This window comes from Myotis davidii, unplaced genomic scaffold, assembly GCF_000327345.1.
Source record: "Myotis davidii unplaced genomic scaffold, ASM32734v1 scaffold125, whole genome shotgun sequence".
Taxonomy (NCBI): domain Eukaryota; kingdom Metazoa; phylum Chordata; class Mammalia; order Chiroptera; family Vespertilionidae; genus Myotis; species Myotis davidii.
In genome coordinates, this window is record NW_006299390.1 from 4,444,469 (window position 1) to 4,464,350 (window position 19,882).

General features: G+C 42.8%; 1 protein-coding gene across 1 annotated transcript in view; it reads right to left on the reverse strand.

The window, feature by feature from the left end:
* GSAP (gamma-secretase activating protein) overlaps nucleotides 1–19,882 on the reverse strand; it is a 53,792-nt gene that overhangs the window by 1,368 nt on the left and 32,542 nt on the right. Inside the window, exons 16-26 of the mRNA XM_015571259.1 lie at nucleotides 17,980–18,108; nucleotides 17,070–17,128; nucleotides 16,378–16,409; nucleotides 13,977–14,038; nucleotides 11,018–11,113; nucleotides 8,956–9,026; nucleotides 8,394–8,488; nucleotides 3,280–3,399; nucleotides 2,387–2,448; nucleotides 750–851; nucleotides 488–587 (exon numbers count right to left, since the gene is read on the reverse strand). Coding sequence (XP_015426745.1) covers nucleotides 488–587; nucleotides 750–851; nucleotides 2,387–2,448; nucleotides 3,280–3,399; nucleotides 8,394–8,488; nucleotides 8,956–9,026; nucleotides 11,018–11,113; nucleotides 13,977–14,038; nucleotides 16,378–16,409; nucleotides 17,070–17,128; nucleotides 17,980–18,108 — 928 coding nt within the window. The remainder of the gene's footprint in view (nucleotides 1–487; nucleotides 588–749; nucleotides 852–2,386; nucleotides 2,449–3,279; nucleotides 3,400–8,393; nucleotides 8,489–8,955; nucleotides 9,027–11,017; nucleotides 11,114–13,976; nucleotides 14,039–16,377; nucleotides 16,410–17,069; nucleotides 17,129–17,979; nucleotides 18,109–19,882) is intronic.

The window sequence follows — 19,882 nt, forward strand, 5'->3', positions numbered from 1 at the left end:
AAAATACATTGTTCTGAGAATGGGCTGTTAAAACTTACTAAACCTCAGAACCAGGAAAGGCCATGTGCATCAACCAAATGGGTTTTTAACATCTTAAACCCTTTTAAAAATTCAGAGGTGCCCTAACCGGTTTGGCTCAGTGGATAGAGTGTCAGCCTGCGGACTGAAGGGTCCCAGGTTCGATTCCCGTCAAGGGCATGTACCTTGGTTGCAGGCACAGCCCAGTAGGGGGGATGCAGGAGGCAGCTGATTGATATTTCTAACTCTCTATTCCCTCTCCCTTCTTCTCTATAAAATACATTTTTTTAAAAATTTCAGAGGTGATCATTCCTTTTGGTAATTTGCTCCAGGTAAGTTGTGTATTGCTAGTTAAGACCAATTGCAGTAAGGACCTACTTATTAATTTGGAAAGGAAAAGGTACAAGGGAGTAAATAGGGACTGACTGATGTGCCAGGGGAAAACTCTGAGGCCAGAGGAGTGAATTACCTTGATTGGAGGACTCTATCTCTATCAGTGTTTCAATGAAGTAGTTCAGAGGCAGAAATTCCATACTGAATGACGACTTGTTGGTCATAGAACTCTGAGGCTAAAAAGGAAACCACTTCTGGTGTTAGTTGATTATCCAAAACCAGCACAGACTTAAAAAAAAAGTGGTAATAACTACAATTGCAGTCCATATAGGTAAGCTGACATGGGCAAACAGGATCCAAGAAACATTTAGTGGCGCTGCGTTCTCACACTGGCTCACCTGCTTCTTATAGTTCTGAAGCAACTGCCTCACATGGTTCCGGGAAATAATGTTAGAACTCATAGGATGGTCCCAAAGTCGGCAGATCTTCTGACCAATGAGCTATGATGCAAATTGAAAAACAGGTCAAGGAGGATTTTTAGGGCAGTGCAAGTACGACACTGTAATGAGGGCCAAATTCATAGAATGAACACCACCAAGAGTGAACCCTAATGCTGACTGTGGACTTCGGATGGTTGTGATGCAGGTTCAGTAACTGTAATAAAAGGACATTCTGTCCTTTGTGGGGATGTTGATGCGGGGGAGGCCACTCTCGTGTGGGGGCGGGGGGAGGATGGGAAAGCTCTATGCCTTCCACCCTATTTTGCTGTGAACCCTAAACTACTCTAAAGAAAATAAAGTCAATTATAAAAATAAACGGATGGAAAAACATGTAGAGGAGACTATAGCTCACACTATATTAAGTAAATGTACCTTAAATTTATTCATAATTTTAAAAATATTATTCCAAAGCCACCAGTTAGCCTAAAAGGCCCTATATGCTTAACGACCTTTGGAAAAAGGCCATTTCCTCGGAGGTATGCTTCTGAATTTTGAGTAAATACTCCCTTAAATGCAACCCTGAGAAAGCAGTTTATACACTGATGTTGCCAAACTCTTTTTCTGAAATGGAGTTCATCCGCTACTCTTCAAAGCTGGGGTCCTGCATGCCAACTCCAAGCGCTGTTTTGATAGGAAACGAAAGGTTATAGGCATATTCTCTGCCAATGTCTTGCCCAGGAAATTTTAATTCCCTGAGAATATGAGGCAAAAAAAAAAAAAAAAATCTCATTTAAAGACCAAAATAAATGTTCAGAGACAATCCCCTGAGAGATCCGGCCATGGAAAACATGCCTTGTTTTCTCTTCTCGCCTTTGCTTCAGTCAGCCTACAAGGGGGAGAGGGTGTTACAAAGCAAGCCGATTCGGTCCAGAAAGGCAACGACACCCCTTCGTGGGAGGATCGTGCCAGAGATGCAAGGGCTCAGGTATGTAAACAGCAGCAGGGCTGGCCCTGGCGCGCGGGGTCAGAGTTCTCAGAGTCGAGGCTCTGAAGACCTTGCTGTGGAATTTCATATTTTCGTAGTATTTTTAAATCCAAGAGCTACTATTCCCCACGAAAACAAGGAGTGTCTTCATAACGCTTTCAGGTCCCTCATGTTTCTCGTTCTTCCTTCCACCCAGGAATGTTTTCCAGCCCTGGTGGAAACTGCAGGAGGAGGAAACTCAGTTCCAGGACCTTCTGACCTCACCTGTATTTAAATTTCTTATCAGTTTAGAAGCCAAAAGCACATGTTTCCCCTCTCCCTCCCCTGACTCCCAGCTGTAAATATTAGAGCGGTTTCCTAAGAGAAGAAAACGGCTCAGTGTGTGAGGCAGGCTGTGCCAAGGCCAGCCGAGCCAGAGGTGCGAGGGCCTGGCAGGCCCAGCCGACCGCGGCAGAGGGTGGGGACGGATGGGGTTTCTTGGAAAGAGCTGAAAAGTGAAACAATTCAACTGACTTCAGCCCAAATCAAGGGAATGCTCCTTTTGCCAGAAGAACTTGAAGGAGGTTCATGCCAAGGCTCAGGGAGAAAATAAAATGGGATTCAGGATTACCGGAGGAAGCCGCACGACGATGCTGAATTTCAGTTTCTCATTTTTCTCTGTGTTGTCCAGATCTACAAGAAAGTCAGAGTGACAGGCAAACCAGAAATCTCCATTTGACTATCTGATCAGGCTACTAGTACTTCAGCGGTTCGTCCTGATAACACATCTCCCAACCTTGTATTAAGCATTGTGTCTGTCTGAACAAAAGGGTTGTTTAAAGGAAACGGTTTCTATATATCATGGGACGTGGTTCTGGAGCAGGCTGCTAGTCAGAAAACAATTTTACTAACTGAAAACAGGAGGTACCTTCAAGAATGGGAAATACTTCAACATATATTAACAAAACTCATCTATAAAAACCACAACTGAATCAGTTAGGTGAGAGCGATTATACTACAGACCACATTTAAACTTCAAAATCATATAAGCACTGCATTTCTCATTGGTTTTTCTTGCATTTCAAGTCTGGCTTTGCAATGATCGTGTTAATCAGCTGAAAATAAGCCATTTCGTGACTTCTTAAGAAACACGCCTTCAGAGGCTCCTGTCCTCAAGTGCCCCCGTGTCCAGTAAAGGAGTCGAATAGCTGTGTGTGAACTGAGAAGTCATTTGGGGTCTCCTGAAGGGTGAAGACACTTTAAATTAGCCCAAAGGATGGTTCCAGGAAATGACTGCACTCAGAAGGGCCAGCTGCATAATTTATGGTGACCGATGCAAAAAGAAAATTAAAAAAATGAGGAGCCCCTTGTTCAATACTAAGAATTTCAAGATGTCATGCAAAGCAATACCGTAAGCGTGGGCCCTTCCGAGCCCTGCTGGGCCCTGGCCACACAGGTGGCACCACCGGGAAGCCAGGCCTGGAGGTGCTCAGACAGGAAAGCGCAGGCCTCGGAGCCTCTTACCTTGCATGAGCCTCGTAACAGCCGTTTCTGTGAGGAGCAGCACCCCGCCATCGATGTAATGCAGCAGGTTATGCAAAGGGAGACAGCGGACGCCCAGGATCGTGTGCAGAGTGTGGAAACCTAGGATGAGAGACGCGGGAGGGTACAGCGGTCAGCCAGCACCTCAGGCAGAAGGAACACAACGGTGTTCATAAAGCACTTAGCTCAGTGCTTGGCTCCCAGAGTCCACGAAATGCTGCTTGAAGACAAGGCTACGCATTACCAAGACTAAGCACTGTGCTGGGCATGTAAGTTCCCAACAAGTCTGTATGACCTTCACCTGTGTCCCTCCCTAAGCAAAAGAGGAAAAGTGTGCAAGACGGCTCGATGAGAAAGGGTTTGACAGTTTAGCAGTTGGCAATGCTACGGTAAGATGGCAAAAGAGAACAGTTAACAGGAGACCTTCAGACTCCACATGCCCAGCTAAAGGCTGATGGATAGGGACCATTTTGCTAAAGAGGAAACAAATCTGACCCAGAAGGAGCCAGCTTTTATGCCCAGTCTCCAGGTATGCCTTTGGGGTCTACTTGGACTAAATTATTTATTCTAAAAGAAGAATTAAAACAATATGGTCAGATAGTAAATCTATAGGAAGCCAATAGAAAGGAAGGCTCTCCAAAGCCTGAGTATCATGGGGAAGGCTCCTCAAACTTGTAGAAACCTAGAGCGCTAAGTGCCCTGTTAACAATAAATGATAAAAATAGCAGCCATGGGAGAAGACATCAGACCAGGAAAGAATCAGACAAGCCCTCTTGGAAAAGTGGCAGATGAGGGGAGCTGTGAAGGGTAAATGTGATTCCTGGGGGTGGGAATGAGGCAGGAGGACACGGGGGGAGACAGCAGAAAAAGCCATGTTTGCGCGAGTAGCCTGAGGCTGGAGTCCTGCCACCTGCTTACTAGCTGGGGCAGCTAAGCCCCTGCGAGCCTCTGTTTCTGCGTCCTTCCAACGGAGCAGCCACCACCTTTCTCGCAGGGCTGCCCTGAGAACCAGCGCTGGTCTAAGGAGCGCCCATAGGATAACAGCAGTGGCTAATACCAAACGTGTGCTGAGGCCGTCCACCTATCCACTCGCTTACTTGGTCCTCACACAGCCCCATGAAGGGGAACAGCTTTAAATGGAGAAGCTGAGGTTCATGGGAGCTGGGAGACTTGCCCAGGATATATAAATAGTAAGTGGCAGAGTTGAAATTTGCACACAGGCTGTGGGGCATTAACCCAGGCTTCTACTGTAACATAATCCAGCCCCCATCATCGGGAGCTGTGTTAACAGAACAATAAGAACAGGAGCCCAAAGGTAAGAGAGTATGGGGCATGTTCAGAAAACATTAACGGATCCGGCTGAGCTGGAACCAGGTGGAGGACAGGAATGACAAGAGGTGAGAGTGGAAAGGTTGACTTGACAAATCCCGTCTGTATACCACGCAAGGGGCTGGGCGAACACCAATGAGCAAAACAGGGGCAACTGCTCCCATCCACCTTCCAGTCTGAGGGGGAGAGAGAAAATCAAATAATTACCAAAAAAATCAATATCTATTTTTTAACGTGACCAGGTCTATGAAAGAAAAGTGCAGGGTGCTCTGAGTCAATGTGACGGGTTGAATGCTGAATGGCAGCAAGGAATTTATTATTTAGTAGGCTTGGGGGAGGCACTGAAAGTTTTTAAGCAGCCTGGAAAGAGGATTGAGCTTTACTTTTGGGATATTAAAATGGCAAGAAGGAGGTAGAGTAACAGTTTGCTTCAAGGGGTATGAAGACCTGTCGGGAGGCAATTGCATGAACCTGGGCAGGAGGTAATGAGGGCAAGGATGGGAGACGCTTGGAAACTGATGGGAAGTGGGCAGCAAATGACAAAGAATCCTAGCCTAGTCCTGGGAGCTGACATGACAAAGAAATGATACCCAAAGAGCAGGGGCTTGCATTCAGACAAATCATGGAGTTCTCTCTCTCTCTCTCTCTCTCTCTCTCTCTTTCTCTCTCTCTCAGTGTATGAATCATGAGCAGTGAGGAACTCAAGTCCCAAGTCCTGGCAACATCGAGGGTCACATAAAATTCAGGCTCTGCCCACAAGCAGATGTTGCTTGGCTAGCAGTGGATGAGTCCACTAGCTCCCCTGGATCCAAAAGAGAAAATCATAATTTTACTAGCTAATTAACAACATAAGATTCTTCTAATGGGTTTGGACAGTCTTCCCAAGATTTAAAAAAAAAAGTTATGAAATTATTTCTGAATAAAAGTTTAGAAGTTCTATAGATTTTCTGGACTTAAAATTCCTCTCCAGCCCTGTGTCCATGTCCTAAATATCCCTGATGACCCTTCATCCTCTGTCCCTAGGGCACAGGCCCAAGTTCAACAGTCCATTCTTGGCCTCCTCTCTGCATGTCAGCTCTGGCAACAGGAAAAACTAGCTAAAAGTAGGCATTGGTTCCAAAAAAGAACTTTTCCAGCGAACTCTTGTCCTCATCCTCCAGGGGTCCTGGCCTCCTCTGGCCGGCAAGGGGGACACAGGTGCCCTTTAAACTGCAAATGCTCCAGCTCTAAACCATGACTTCCTTTTTTGTGGATCCCATTCTTTTTCTTCTTTAACCAATTCGGGTTACATGTTTCTGACACGTGAAACTCAGTTTCCTCTACTCTAGGGGGCCTGGAAAGCATGCACACTGACACATGTAAATGAAAAAACAACCTGTACTTATACACGCCTGTACACACGCATGATTCAGTGTCACTTCACTTCCATTTCCATGTCACATGAGGGAAACAAACATTTAAGAGAAAAAGGATATGCCTGGCCGATGTGGCTCAGTGGCTGAGCATCGACCTATTAACCAGGAGGTCATGGTTCGATTTCCAATCTGGGCATATGCCCAGGTTGTGAGCTCGATCCCCAGTAGGGGGCGTGCAGGAGGCAGCCCATCAATGATTCTCTCCCATCATTGATGTTTCTCCCGCTCCCTTCCTGTCTGAAATCAATAAAAAATGTATTTTTTTAAAGATAGAAAAAGGATAGAAACTACTCTTCCTTATTTAACCCATGGACACAAGCTGTTAAGTCTACTTAAAATAATTCTCAGTCACTACGGATAACATTTTCCTGGTTTCCCCCCTTATCCATCCCCGTGAAAGAATGCATTGTTCTGCAGAAAGTGAATGAATTTTTACGATCTCCCAAGAATAATATTGTCCCCAGTAAGTCAAGTTCATTTATTTACAAAAGGAGCTTGTTCACCCAGGGTGAACAAATGTGAAAGTGTCAATTCATCCCTCTACTAAGTCTTTCATGTTAATCATAAATAATCAAGAATTTAAGCCAGGAAGCCACATACAGTTTTCATGAAATCCCTTCACTCTTCCTAGAGGGCTCCTCACAATTCATATTCCATTGGAATAATTTAAAGCCATCTCTTCTCCTCATACATGGCCACTTTCAGATTTCTACAAACTCAAAAGAAACCTGCTTTGTACCCTCACTACATGCAGACCTAGTAAGATAAGGTGTATGCATAGAGGAAGCATAAAGGATTCCATACCATATTAGATATGTCACAGATCCAGAGAATTTCAGACGCTATAGGGATTTTCTGGGCCCATAAATAGCCAAAGTTTGAGCACCAACTAATTCAACTGGATTATAAAATTCAAAAGGTAGCAACAGAACAGTAATCAAAAGCCCAGAATTTGGAGCCAGATTGCCTGGATTTCAATACTGGCTCTGTTGCCAAATAGCTGTGTGACTTTAGGCAAGTTATTTTTAAACTTGCTGTGTCTCAACATTGCCATCTTTAAATGGGAATAATATTAAGTGAAACCATACAAAAGTGCCATTTCTGTTGGTCAAATATTTAATGTGGTTCAATTTAAGCTCCTATTACTCAGGATTGGTATGAAAATTAAATGTGCTAATTTATGTAAAAGTACTTGGAACAAAGTCCTATAGGTACTATATACATGTAGGCTTAAGATGAATGAATAAAGGAATTAATTAATGATGGGTGAATGGCTAGCTATATATGAATAAATTAAACTGGCTGACATATGATCAATAAATCAACATTACAACAAGGGTTGGCAAGAATGTGGCGAAAAGGAAACCCTTGTGCACTGTTGGTGGAATTATAAATTTGTGTAGTCGCTGTGGAAATCAGTATGGAGATTCCTCAAAAAATTTAAAAATAGATCTAACATATGACCCAGAAATTCCACTTCTGGGCATTTATTTGAAGAAACCAAAAACACTAATTTGAAAAGATATGTGTGCCCCCATGTTCATTGCAGCATTATTTACAATAGCCATGATATAGAAGCAGCCTAAGTGTCCATCAACAGATGAATGGATAAAAAAGATGACAGGAATAGATAAAGAAGACGTGGTCCATTATAAACAATGGAATATTACTCGGCCATAAAAAAGAATGAATTTTTGCCATTTGCAACAACATGAATAGTACTAGAAGGTATTATGCTAAGTGAAATAAGTCAGGCAGAGAAAGACAAATGATTTCACTTATATGTGAAATCTATAAAACAAAATAAGCAAACAAACAAAACAGAAACAAGCTCATAGATACAGAGAGCAAACCGATGGCTGCCAGATGGGAGGGGAGTCAAGGGGATAGTTGAAAAAGGCTAAGGGATTAAGAAGTAAAAATTGCCAGTTATTAAAAAAAAAAATAGCCATGGGAATGTAAAATACAGTTCTAAGCACATAAGAATCAGTTCAATTTTGACACCCAGCCAGACCCACTTCCTTCTGTGTTAACTTTCTTGTTCAGATAAACTAGGCTTACAGACATCAGAGAAAGATCTCCCTGAATCAGCTCCTCTGGTTCAAAGTATCCTAGAAAGTGGGGATACTGGGCTCCCTAAAGTTACTGACAAACTACAGTATAGTTTAATAATTGGGGGAGAGCTGGCGAGCAGAGACCAACCTCAGGCCCTTCTCTCACAGTGACACCAGACACACAGCTTCTCAGACACAGCAGGTCTCATCCTTAAACTCATAATGTGCCTTCATCTACGGACCATGTGAAGAAGAAAGAACAAATCTATTGTAACTGGATAAAAGAGCCAAGACTTACCAGGAGGCAGAGGTAAAAACAAACTGTTAGTAGCTTCCAAAATCCTGGTCATGATGTGGAAGACTGCAGATTCAGCAGCACTGGCCCGCCTGTTGCTGGGGGAAGGACCAAAGCAGTATGTCAGCCAAGAAGCTCAGCTCTGAAGCTCCATTTGTCTAAGCAGTAGCTCTGAGTGCCACAGACAGAGGAATCCATACACATCGTGAACGGCTACCCCTGTAGAAAGCCTCAAAAATATGATGGTGACCACCTGCCTAAAGCCTAGAATCTAACCAGGGAGTCGGCACATAATTAATTATGTTAACTTCAATTCCCCTTCTTGGTAGTACTTAACTCATGTGCCCCTCCCCCTCGCCATCAGCCACATGCCAGGAAAGAGGATGCGTGAAATAATAGGGGCATAACTTTAAACATTGAGCAGAGAACTAAGAGAGATGGTGTCAGGACTGGTGAGAATTGCTTTCAACTGGTAAGTTCCAAAAAGGCTTTGAAAGCAGGCAGCGATCAGAGTTGTTCTGGCTCTTTGCACACCATGACAAAAGAACGAGAAATACTTGCGTACAAGTGGAGAACCCAGGGATGAAGATTATGTTTCCTCCAACTGGTTTCCAGTATTTGGCAAATGACGTCCAGCTGGAGGGCAAAGACAATCTGTCAATCTTTGCTCATCCCTCCCACCCCTCGGGGCGCCACAGCTATGCTTCCCAGCTCTGACAGGCATGTTCGGGGCAGCTGGCGCTCCGGCTGTTCCCAGACACAGAACCAGCCTGTCTGAGGTCAGCTCTGAGGCGCTGGAATCCCAAATGGAAAGACTGAAAATGCACCCCAGAGTCCAACAGAGCACCCTCTGTCTGTGCGGGCCATGCCCCAGCTGAGCTCCCCCAGCCTGCCAACAGGCCCTCCATTAAAGGCCCTTGTCCATCAGTGAAGGTCAAGTGCAACTGGGTCTGCTCTAGGCCTGCTGTGTGGCAACAGCCAACCACTGGCAGTGAGGAGAAAGGCGATACTGAACAGCATGAAGTCCCGAGCGTGGGCTGTGGAGTAAGACTGGTTTCAAGTCCCCAGGTTCAACATTTTACTGATGTGTCAATACTAGTACAGCCTCCACTAAGCAGTTATCAGCCATGCATCCAAGCATTGCAGGTGTGGGCAAAGGACAGGGTCTCCCTACAGGCACAGACAAACGCCATTTATTCTCAATTATATAGATTCTCAGTTTCTCTTGAGCTGAAATCAGGTAAGATAATGCGTAATATGTCCAGGTTCTGCAGAAACTTCTGGAATTTGTTTTAGAAAGGCTATTGAGCCACCCTCCTGAGAGGAGCCTGGGAGATGTGGCTGTTGGCCGCTGGGCTGGGGCAGGCAGATTTGGCTTCAATCAGTACCTGCTGAGGCGGAAAGTCAGGGGCACTGAGTTTCCTGAGACTACATCTGTACCATTTCAGGTCCTATTGTGTTCCAGAAGTGTTTCACATAAACTAGTGTCAAAACTTTTATGAGGTTAACTATGGGGAAAAATATTATTTAAACCAAAACTCTTAATACTTTGGAAGGTGAAATCTAAAGTCAACAGAAGTAAAGGTGATAGGCAGATGTGTTAAATAGTTGTATGGTATTAGTTAAAAGACTAAAAAAGTAAGTTATATCAGCCTGGGGAAGATCACTAACACATCGATAAAAGTCAGCCCCTCAGTATAGCTCCACTTCAAGGGTGAATTATTTAAGGTAGTTTCAATGCTCTGATTATAAATATCAGTATATGAGAATACCAACCTCTCCTAATACATTATAAACTATTAAATTCAAAGATATTCTTTTAAAAAGAGACACTAATGATTACAATGAAGGCAGAAACTTTAAAAATAAAACATGAAATTAAATGAGGGTCCTATCTAATAAATTTAATCTTCCAGAGTTCAATGCAAAAATATGAATCTGACACTGACTGGCTCATTTGCATAATGGTCTTATCCAAACTTGGAAAAATGGAGTGTTCTTTCTCTATGTACTTTTAATTTTTTTTTTCTGGCACATTATTTCTAGGTTCTAAGCAGGGTCAGGCTTCAACTCCATATGCTTTATAAAAGGACCCAATACAGCTTTAGAATTCAGTCTAAAAACATCACTTCTATTTACACATGAATTGGCATTCATTTGGATTACATGGTTTCAGTAAGTGGCTGGCTATCTTGTAGGTGAGCTGCCAATCTCATCAGCAGATTCTAATGTGGTAGTATTTCTACAACTAACTGGAATCTGGCCTAATTGGACTGTTGGAGCTAATTAAGAATTGAGCTTCAAGTTCTCTCATGTTTACATAAACCTCCATGCACAGAAATCATTACCTACTGTTTAATAAAATGCCAACATGAGATATGAACATTAGGCAACCATGCTACACTCATCACTGGTTTAGGCTTCATGAGCATACAATCACTATTGGAAGGTTGTGCAATACACCAAGCTCTCTTTGTTTTGAGGTGTGTTTTTTTCCCCTTTCCTCAATCTATAGCACACAATATACTGGTTTGAGTAGGGGAGACCTCCAAAAACTTAATTTGAAAAATATACTAGGAATTATATACCTGGGCTTTGGGGGATGGAAAACAGAAAGCAAAACCCACCAGTTTTGAACTGTAGTCCAGAACCATCTGTTCAATTTTCTTCTTTTCCACACCCTGTAGATGTCTCGAAAGATGGTCTTTTAGTTCAGACACCATCTGAAAACAGGATATAAATTAGATAAATCACAACCCACCCATTCACACTGGCAACTGGTTTGATTTGGAACCATTTATTAACATTCCTTATTAATATGAAAATATTGGGTCTAAAGATCCCACCAGCAGAAATGCATAACCCTCAATCCTCCTCTGATGAGCACAAATCCAGGGTGCCAACGTTTTCAAGAGCAACTATTTCTGATCCATCCAAAGCCCAGGGAGCAGTTGAGAGTCAAGCTCCAGGCCCTGGTGAGAATTCTCCAACGAATTCTCAAACAAAAGTCATTTACCATGTTAGTTTGTCAGACTAAATTCCTAGAAATGGAATTTGTTGGGTCACACACTTAAGGTTTGTGGAGAGATCACCAAAATGCCTTCCATTGTGGTTACACTAATTCTCAACTGCACTGGATGAGGCTGTCCAACTCCCTGTAATCTGAACTTTGCTGGTATGATTTTTAAATTGTTGTCAATTGGATAGACAATAAAAAAACAAGCAAGCAAAAATACTTGTTCTATTTGTCATTTGAATATAGCAATGGTAAACAATTCTTTTTCTTCCCATGACTTGAGATTTTTTACCTAAATTTACTTTCAAAAAATCATTGGTCACAGCCTTTATTCATTTCCCTTCTCATGTGTTGCTCTTTTTAAAAATATATATTTTTATTGATTTCAGAGAGGAAGGGAGAGGGAGAGAGAGAAACATCAATGATGAGAGAGAATCATTGATTGACTACCTGCCTCCTGCACGCTCACAGTGGGGATAAAGCCCGCAAGCCTGATTCATAGTCATTGCTCAACCACTGTGCTACGCTGGCCGGGCTGATGTATTGTTCTTGTATTGACCTATAAACTTTACTTATACACCAAATGTTAATCATTTATCACAAATATCACAAACAATTTTTCCAAATTTATCGTTTGCCTTTTGTTTTTCTGTTTAAATTTCCAATCTATCTTTTCCTATATGTCTATATTCAATAACACACTAAAGGGCCTTCTTTATTTCAAAACTATTTAACTATCCACTTATTCAAATTCTTTCACATAGTTAAATATTGTATATCCTACTCCTTTATCTATCTGATATTTCTATTGATTTATGGCAGTGATTTTCAATTGATGTGCCACAACAATTTTTAAATTGTTCGAATGTCAAATAAAAAATGACAACAGCTAACACAATAGCCTCCAGTGTGAATGAATCAAAATTATACTATGTTTTTGCAGAATTTTAGTAATTAGTTTATGTGTGCCCTGAGATGAAAAAGGTTGAGAATTGCTGTTTTATGGTATAAAGTGGTGGTATTTGGGATAGGATGAATCTAACCTAATTTTCTTTTGCAAATAGATAACCATTGACTACGTTTTTTAAAAATTATTTCTTTCCACATTGACTTTTATACAGATTATACACTAAAGATTCTAATCACATATCATACTAAAGATTCTAATTAAACTACAGTCTAGTGACTATTTTGTACAAGCACCATATTGTTGCTGTCCATGTAGACCAACAACACATTACTGTCTGGTAATGACAGTCCTACACCTCTTTACTGTGTCGACTGAGTCATTTAGTTGCTGGCAGAGACATTTTATTGGCTTTTTTATTTTATGTTATTAATCTAGATGCTAATAAATATTAACCTAGATGCTAATAACTTGTAAGTGGGATATTGTTTTCCATTACTATTTCTAACTAGTTAATCCTGACTTTTTAAAAAATAAGATAAAATAAATATAGAATCAGCAGCTTACTAACTTGTTCCTTATTTTTCATTTTCCCAGTTGTTTATTTTGTTTGTTTGTAGTATTAGACAGTCTTAGCATCTTCTTTTACTTTTGTTTCTTATTGCATTGGCTGGAATTTCCAGAACCATGTAAAATTTTAGTGAAAATCGCAATGATCCTTAACTTATTTCTGATTTTAATAGAAATGCCTCCAACATTCCATTAAGAATGTTGACTATTAATTAGCATTAGATTATTCATTGTCAGTTTTGGTTTTAGGGTTATGCTGGCTTTTTAAAGTGATTAAGACGCTTTCCATCTTTTTTTGAAAATAATTTACATGCCATGAGAATTACCTGGTCCTCGAAAGTTTGAAAGAACAGGCTGATTAAATAACTTTGCAGCCTTTGGGGAGATGATCTTTGGCATGTTTTTCTAATTATTTTACAGTAATTGTGCTTTCAGGTCTTCTATTTCTTCTTGGCTCAGGTTTGGTCATTGTATTTGCCAAGGATACTTTGTTTAACTAGAATTTTGAAGTGTGTGAACATGTATTTATACATACTGTTCTCATATGTTTTAACTTGCCATATCTAGTAGTAGATTATCCCATTCCTAAGCTTGCACAGTATTAAAAACATTTTATTAGACTTTCCTGATGTCTCTAATCAGTCTTTTAAAGATTTTGGAGTTATTTACCAATTCTAATCTTTAATTAATTTATTTTGCTTTATATTTGTTTGGTCTTCCTAGTAGTAGGACTTCTTGAGAAAGAATACTTTATTCTGTCTTATTTTAAACCAGAAATACAAATGCCACGGAGATGTTGCTTTTTCCTCATTTTAAAAACCCTGAATGTACATTTCCTTATGATGTTTTGTAATTATATTTTTACTGGGGTAATTGACTAATGTGTGTCTCCCCCACTAGACTATAATTCCAAGAGGACAGAAACCATATAGGTGTTCCTTACCACTGAACACACAGGGCGTACAGTGGCTGGGCACAATTCTGTGTTGAAAGAATGAAAAACAAGATCAGGATGAGAAGTACAACTTAGCGCTTTCCTCCCTCCTTGGAGCCCATGGTTTGCTGCCTCCTCAGGGTCCCACAGACCACTCACCAGCCCCACAAGCAGCCTCTGGTGGCTGTCTTCCTCCTGCAAGAGGGGTGTCACTCTTGGCTCTGAAATGAAACAGAGCAATTGTCAAGCAGGAAATGGGCTGGAAAAAAATGGAATCCGCCTGGGTTTCCCCTCTCTTAGTCATTGGGAAAACATGACAGTTCCCAGATAAAATAAAAATTTTTCACTAGGTTAGTGTGACCTACTCCTGCCAGCTGAACTTCTCACTCAGGTGACTGCAAGAGAGCTCTGGGCAGCAGGCTCAGGTCAAGACCCGGGTGAGAGAGAACAAAGGAAGGGAGGAAGGAAGGGAGAAGGAACACATCTCCCAACAGCAACAGGCTCTGGCTTTGATTTCTCTTCAACACAAAACCTCACCACTGTCCAAGAACTGCTTCATGGGAGACAGAGTAACCTCTCTAAATTCTCAGGGTGACACAAACACAGGGACAGGGACTTGTTGGAAGGATCACATGACTCCCTTCCTCCTGGCCTCCCATAGTTCAGTGTCTTCGGGAATTGCTAAGCTGAGGGGACCAATTACTGCGGCAATAATACTAATGGGTATGTTATCAGACTGAAAGCAACTAAATCAACATGGAAAAGTGATATGTAAGGTCAAATCCAACGGCGCTTTCTCCACCGTGACTTGCACTTCACCAGCAAGACTGGGAGTGGGGGAGCAGGGGAGCATTGTTATTGGAAGATCTGCCCTAACACTCCCCTGAGGGCACCTGGGCACCTCTGCCCTGCTCTTCCTGCCCCAGAGCCTGAGGCACATGCTGGTCAGGAGGACTGAACTCTGCAGGTTCCCGGGCTGAGGACTCTTGGTGGGAGGCATGAATGCCTCTTGACACCTCAGGAGAAATCCTACATGGATCCCACATAACCTTCATGATTAAGAAGAAACAATGCAGGGTTGAGCCCAGCAGCCCTGAATTTCACACGAGTGTTCCCTTTCTGGCAGTGATGTCATCCTTCCTAGGAAACTGGCACAAGCAAAGCAGGGGCAAGTTCCCAAAAAGGTGTCAAGAGAAAATGACTCGTCAGGCCTGAAGGACAGGAGCAGAAGGGGCTCCTCGGGTAGGCGGGGGAGGGGGAGAGGGGGGGAGGAGGCAACAACAGAAACAGACCACAGCAACATTTCCCATATTGCAAACCCCTGAATCCCACACGTTCACACCCCGCGCACTGGGCAGGACCCTGCCAACGGCTGCTGCCAGGTGCTGGTGATGCAACCCCTGGCTTCAACATGGATGGCCTGGTAACAGGCAGAGGCTGGGCCCTGGGGCCGTGCAGTGGGCCCAGGCTCCATCTGCCTGGGCTGGCTGACAAGTTCACCGTCACGGTGCATGATGGTGGACCACAGCTGCGGATGTGCAGCAATACACGGTACAAAGCAATTTCCGTTAGGGTCACCCAACATATACCTAACAGCCAAGCCCATAAACATAAGTGAGATATAAAAGCAACAACTTTTTACATAAAGACTGACGTGTATGAACCCGGAGAGAGTTCTGACAAGACTGCAAAAGGGCTTATACCTGGATATGCTTAGCATTCTCCTCCCCCAGTTTTCCCAGCTGAGTCCCCTTGGTTGTCAAGACCCGCCCCAACCATGCCTACTCCTGCCCTCACTCCTCACCCCTCGCTCCTTGCCCCTCACACCTACACCCTGAGGTTACATAGCACCTATCATCTGGTTTAGAAATTATGTGTTAGCATTTCTTCCTCACACACAAATGATATACCAGCCGCCCCAGGTATCCCACTGTGCCAAGAGCTATAGCATTCACTCTCCTTTTCTCCCCACCCTTGCCCTGAGGAGGGCTACACAAAATGGTTAAATGGTTTGCCTAAAAGGACACGGTTAGCATGAGGCCCAGCAGGAGTTTAAGCCAGTCCTGTCTGGCTCTAAGCCCAGGGTCTCCCCCCACATCGCTGGGCTTACCTAGGGGCTCCTCATCTTTGCGCCCCTATGACCTCACCCAGTGAGTGCCCGAGTGCCCAAGTGTCAAGCGAAATGAAAGCAGCACACCAGGCAAAGGCCCTTGTGTGATCAGACAGCTGGAGGGAGTGGCGCCCTGAGCCAAGGGAATTTCCAAAGCGCCTCCTGTGGGTACAGCCCGTGGGCATGTTAACTAGATCAGCTCCATGAGGGAAAACAATGAACGCCAGAGGCCAGCACTCCCGGACAGAGAAGCAAAAGCACACTCAGCACCCTGAAGATCCTGGTGACAAGACAGACATGGATGGAGCTCGGACAGGAAGATGTTAAAGGTGCTGCCTCCACTGCACTGTTGGAAGTGCGTTTCTTGCCAACCCCCAGTGGAAGGACAAAGGGTGTTACAAACAAAACACTGACTGGAATCCAAAGGCTTGATTACAGGTCTTTTCTTACCCGAATTTCTTGCTTCTAGGTTAGAAATCACCCTACAAAGAAATTAGCCAATGTTATTCACACAGGAAACATTCTTTTTTTTTTTAATGAAAGCCACAATAGCGTACAATGATATCCTCCTCTAACAACCCCTGCAGAAACTGTTTCTCAGGCGGGTGAAAACCTCAAAAACTTTCATCAACTTGGCAAAAGCCACATTAGGCAATTATGAAACTCAAAGCCCTTTAGTGCAAACAATGACAATAATTTAGAACAATTGCAGCTCTGAGTTATTGGAAATAATGGGAACAGAAAATAGAACAGAAGTTGGAATGGGGCCTGTACTTGTAGCATTCTGAGATGACTCACTATCCAGAAAATCTGCTTTCAAAATAAGAGCAAGCTCACAGGCCAATATCACTTTTTAAATCAGCCTACTGTCTGTATCCCCCTAAAGTGTTCAATTAATAAGAGCTTTCTCTACCACTTCCTTACAAATCATCCATCCACAGGGTACAAACCTGTAAGGCTTAACAGATAAACTTTTCCACCAGAAACTCTGACATCAAATTCCAGAATAGGGCCCCACTGACTGCATTCAGTAAGCTGACAGCATCATGATACACAAAAAAAGTAAGCTACTTCCATGATACACAAAAAATAAGTCAAATGATAACCATCTTACAGATACAAGAATCCCCAGTTTCACTTACTTTACTGCATTATCAAGAATATTCCTCACATACGCCTTAGACCTTCTTTTTCCTGTTTTCTAGGAGTGAGAATATGTCAGAGGTATAAAAGCTGAAGGTATTATGGGTGACATTTTTCACATCAAGGGCATAATGGAATACAATTAAGAGTTTCAGGGAAAAGAAATACACCTTCCAGGTAAACAGTTAAAATACCTAGATTATTAAAACTTCGTTTCTCTAAAACTATTATAAATTTACTAGAGGCCCAGTGCACAGATTCATGCACGTGTGGGGTCCCTCGTCCTGGCCTGCAATCGAGGCCTATTGGGGGGCCAGTTGGATGAGGGGAGGAACCCCAGGAGGTTGGCCAGCCGGCTGGGGGAAGGGGCCATGGGAGGTTGGCTATGGGAGTGCACTGACCACCAGGGGCAGCTCCTGCATTGAGTGTCTTCCTCCTGGTGGTCAGTGTGGGTCAGTCGGATGGTTGCTCAGGGTTTTATATATACAGATAGGACATTGCAAATCAACTATACATTAATATACAGTAATACTACAACTATATACAACAATCCTCAGGTCTCTTCACCCGCAATCTCCCCAATGTTTACATCTTATATAAATGACTATACATGGTACACTATCCAAATCAGACACTGACACTGGTACAGTGAGTGTACAGTGCTGTCATTTTATCACATGCGTAGATTCATGTACCACCACAATCAAGAGACGGAAGGGCTCCATCACCCAAAGAAGCATCAGAGAAGCACCTCTGACTGCCTATTGGGAGATTGGTAGCAACAACGTACAAGTGCCTGGCAGTTGGGGAGGTGCTGCAAAGGTAAGCCAGCCTTATGACGCGGGGGTACCACCGGATCTAACATGCATGCTCTTGCTTCTTGCTTTGTTGTCATGAACCCACGCGTACCTCTTCTGAGATCAGGCTGTGCCACTCACTCCTGACCACGCTGTTGTTATAGTGTAAGTGCGGCTTGGAGTACTTAACATATTCCAGGTTGGCGTTCAGTTTTTCCCAGTAGTTCTTGAAGCTCTGCATCTGTAAGGGACAAAAACATCCGTAAGCGTGAGCAGCGGGCCCTGTTGGCCAAACTACCCACGAGGGGCACAGAAGCCTGCTGCAAACCTGGGATCCCTGACTTCCTCAGCTCGTATGGGGCAGCATTTCCGAGTGCATACCTCCCATGAAGGATGGCATTCTCATCCCAATAGGGATTCTAAAGTAGAGAGATTGAAAGGGTCTTTGCTTCCTCACTTCCTTTCGTACCCACTTTCACACAGAGAGAGCCGCTGCCCCCTCCCCCAAACTGGTATGACTCCCCCGGGTTAAGGCTAAGCGGGTCAGCCTATGTTACACACACAGTGTTGTATCAACGATGCCATATTCAGTCAGAGAATGCTCATGAGGTTTGGAGCACATGGAAAAGGCTCACTTTCCCACCAAGCTTATCTCCGGCCAAAGAATTTATTTTCCAAAACGTAGGAATCAGAAAGGCGAAGTGAACTAGCTTCACACCCAGTTGTCAAATACTCCAGAACAGAATAGTTGGCATCCTAATTAGGTCTTTGACTTATTGATATAATTGTACTACCCTGGAGCAAGAATGCATCCATTAGGTTCATTTTTAAATTAAATGAAATATTAAGCCTCTTCAATGTTGAAGGATATAGTGACACAAATTGTTTTCTTTTAAATCAATGAAGATAAGTTTATTATACACACGTTCTTGCCAACGTGTGTATCATATAAAATATGCAATTATAAGAGATTTGAATGGAGCCAAGGTTGCAATTTGAGGCCATAAAACAAAGTGAGTTAATGCTTACTGTGGTAACAGACTTGGCTGTATTGCAAGAGAAAAAATAAGAAACAAAATATGCCTCAATCAAGAGACATGCCGCCCTGGCCAGTTTGGCTCAGTGGATAGAACATCAGCCTGGGGACTGGAGGTCCTGGGTTTAATTCCGGCCACGGGCACAGGCCCAGGTTGCAGGCTTGATGCCCAGTAGGGGGCGTGCAGGAGGCAGCCGATCAATGATTCTCTCTCATTATTGATGTTTCTATCTTTCTCACCCCCACCCTTCCTCTCTGAAATCAATAAAAAATATCTTAAAAAAAACTATAGCTGAGTATATGGGAATAAATTATCTTTATGAGTAAAACATAAAGTAGAATCTAAAAGCAAGAGGGGTAAGAAAAGAGAATGCAGCTATCTTAAAGGAAATGGGCTGGGATTGGGTATTTTAGTCTCAGAAACAGCAGTTTTTATTTTAATAGCCATAGAGTAGGTAAGCCTTGGGCCCTCATATGTGGATAACGAAAACTCAGAACATTTAAATGATTGCATAACCAATTACTTTGACATTCAAAAGATTTTACTATCATTGGACAGGTAGGTTAGAAATAAAATCAATCTTTGATAACTAGGAAACAAAGAAACTCATCTGTCTTTGCTTGGTATTAATGTGGATATAAAAATAGTCTTTCCTGAGAGTTAATAAATATGAGTGTGACCTCATAGGAGCGTGAATATTTTACCTCTGTGTGAACTAGAAATAAGCAAGCCAAAAATGGATATAAAATATTCTCAAGTGGGACTAAAGTGATAGCAACATAGAAAAAAAAAAAGTGTTTTAGAAAGAAAACTTTTAGAGAAACCAAGATGGCGGCATAGGTTAACGCCGGAGATTGCTGCCTTGAACAACCAATTCAAATTACACCTAAAAGACAGAACGGACATCATCCAGAACCACAGGGAGGCTGGCTGAGTGGAAATTCTACAACTAGGAGGAAAGAGAATATCATACCCAGA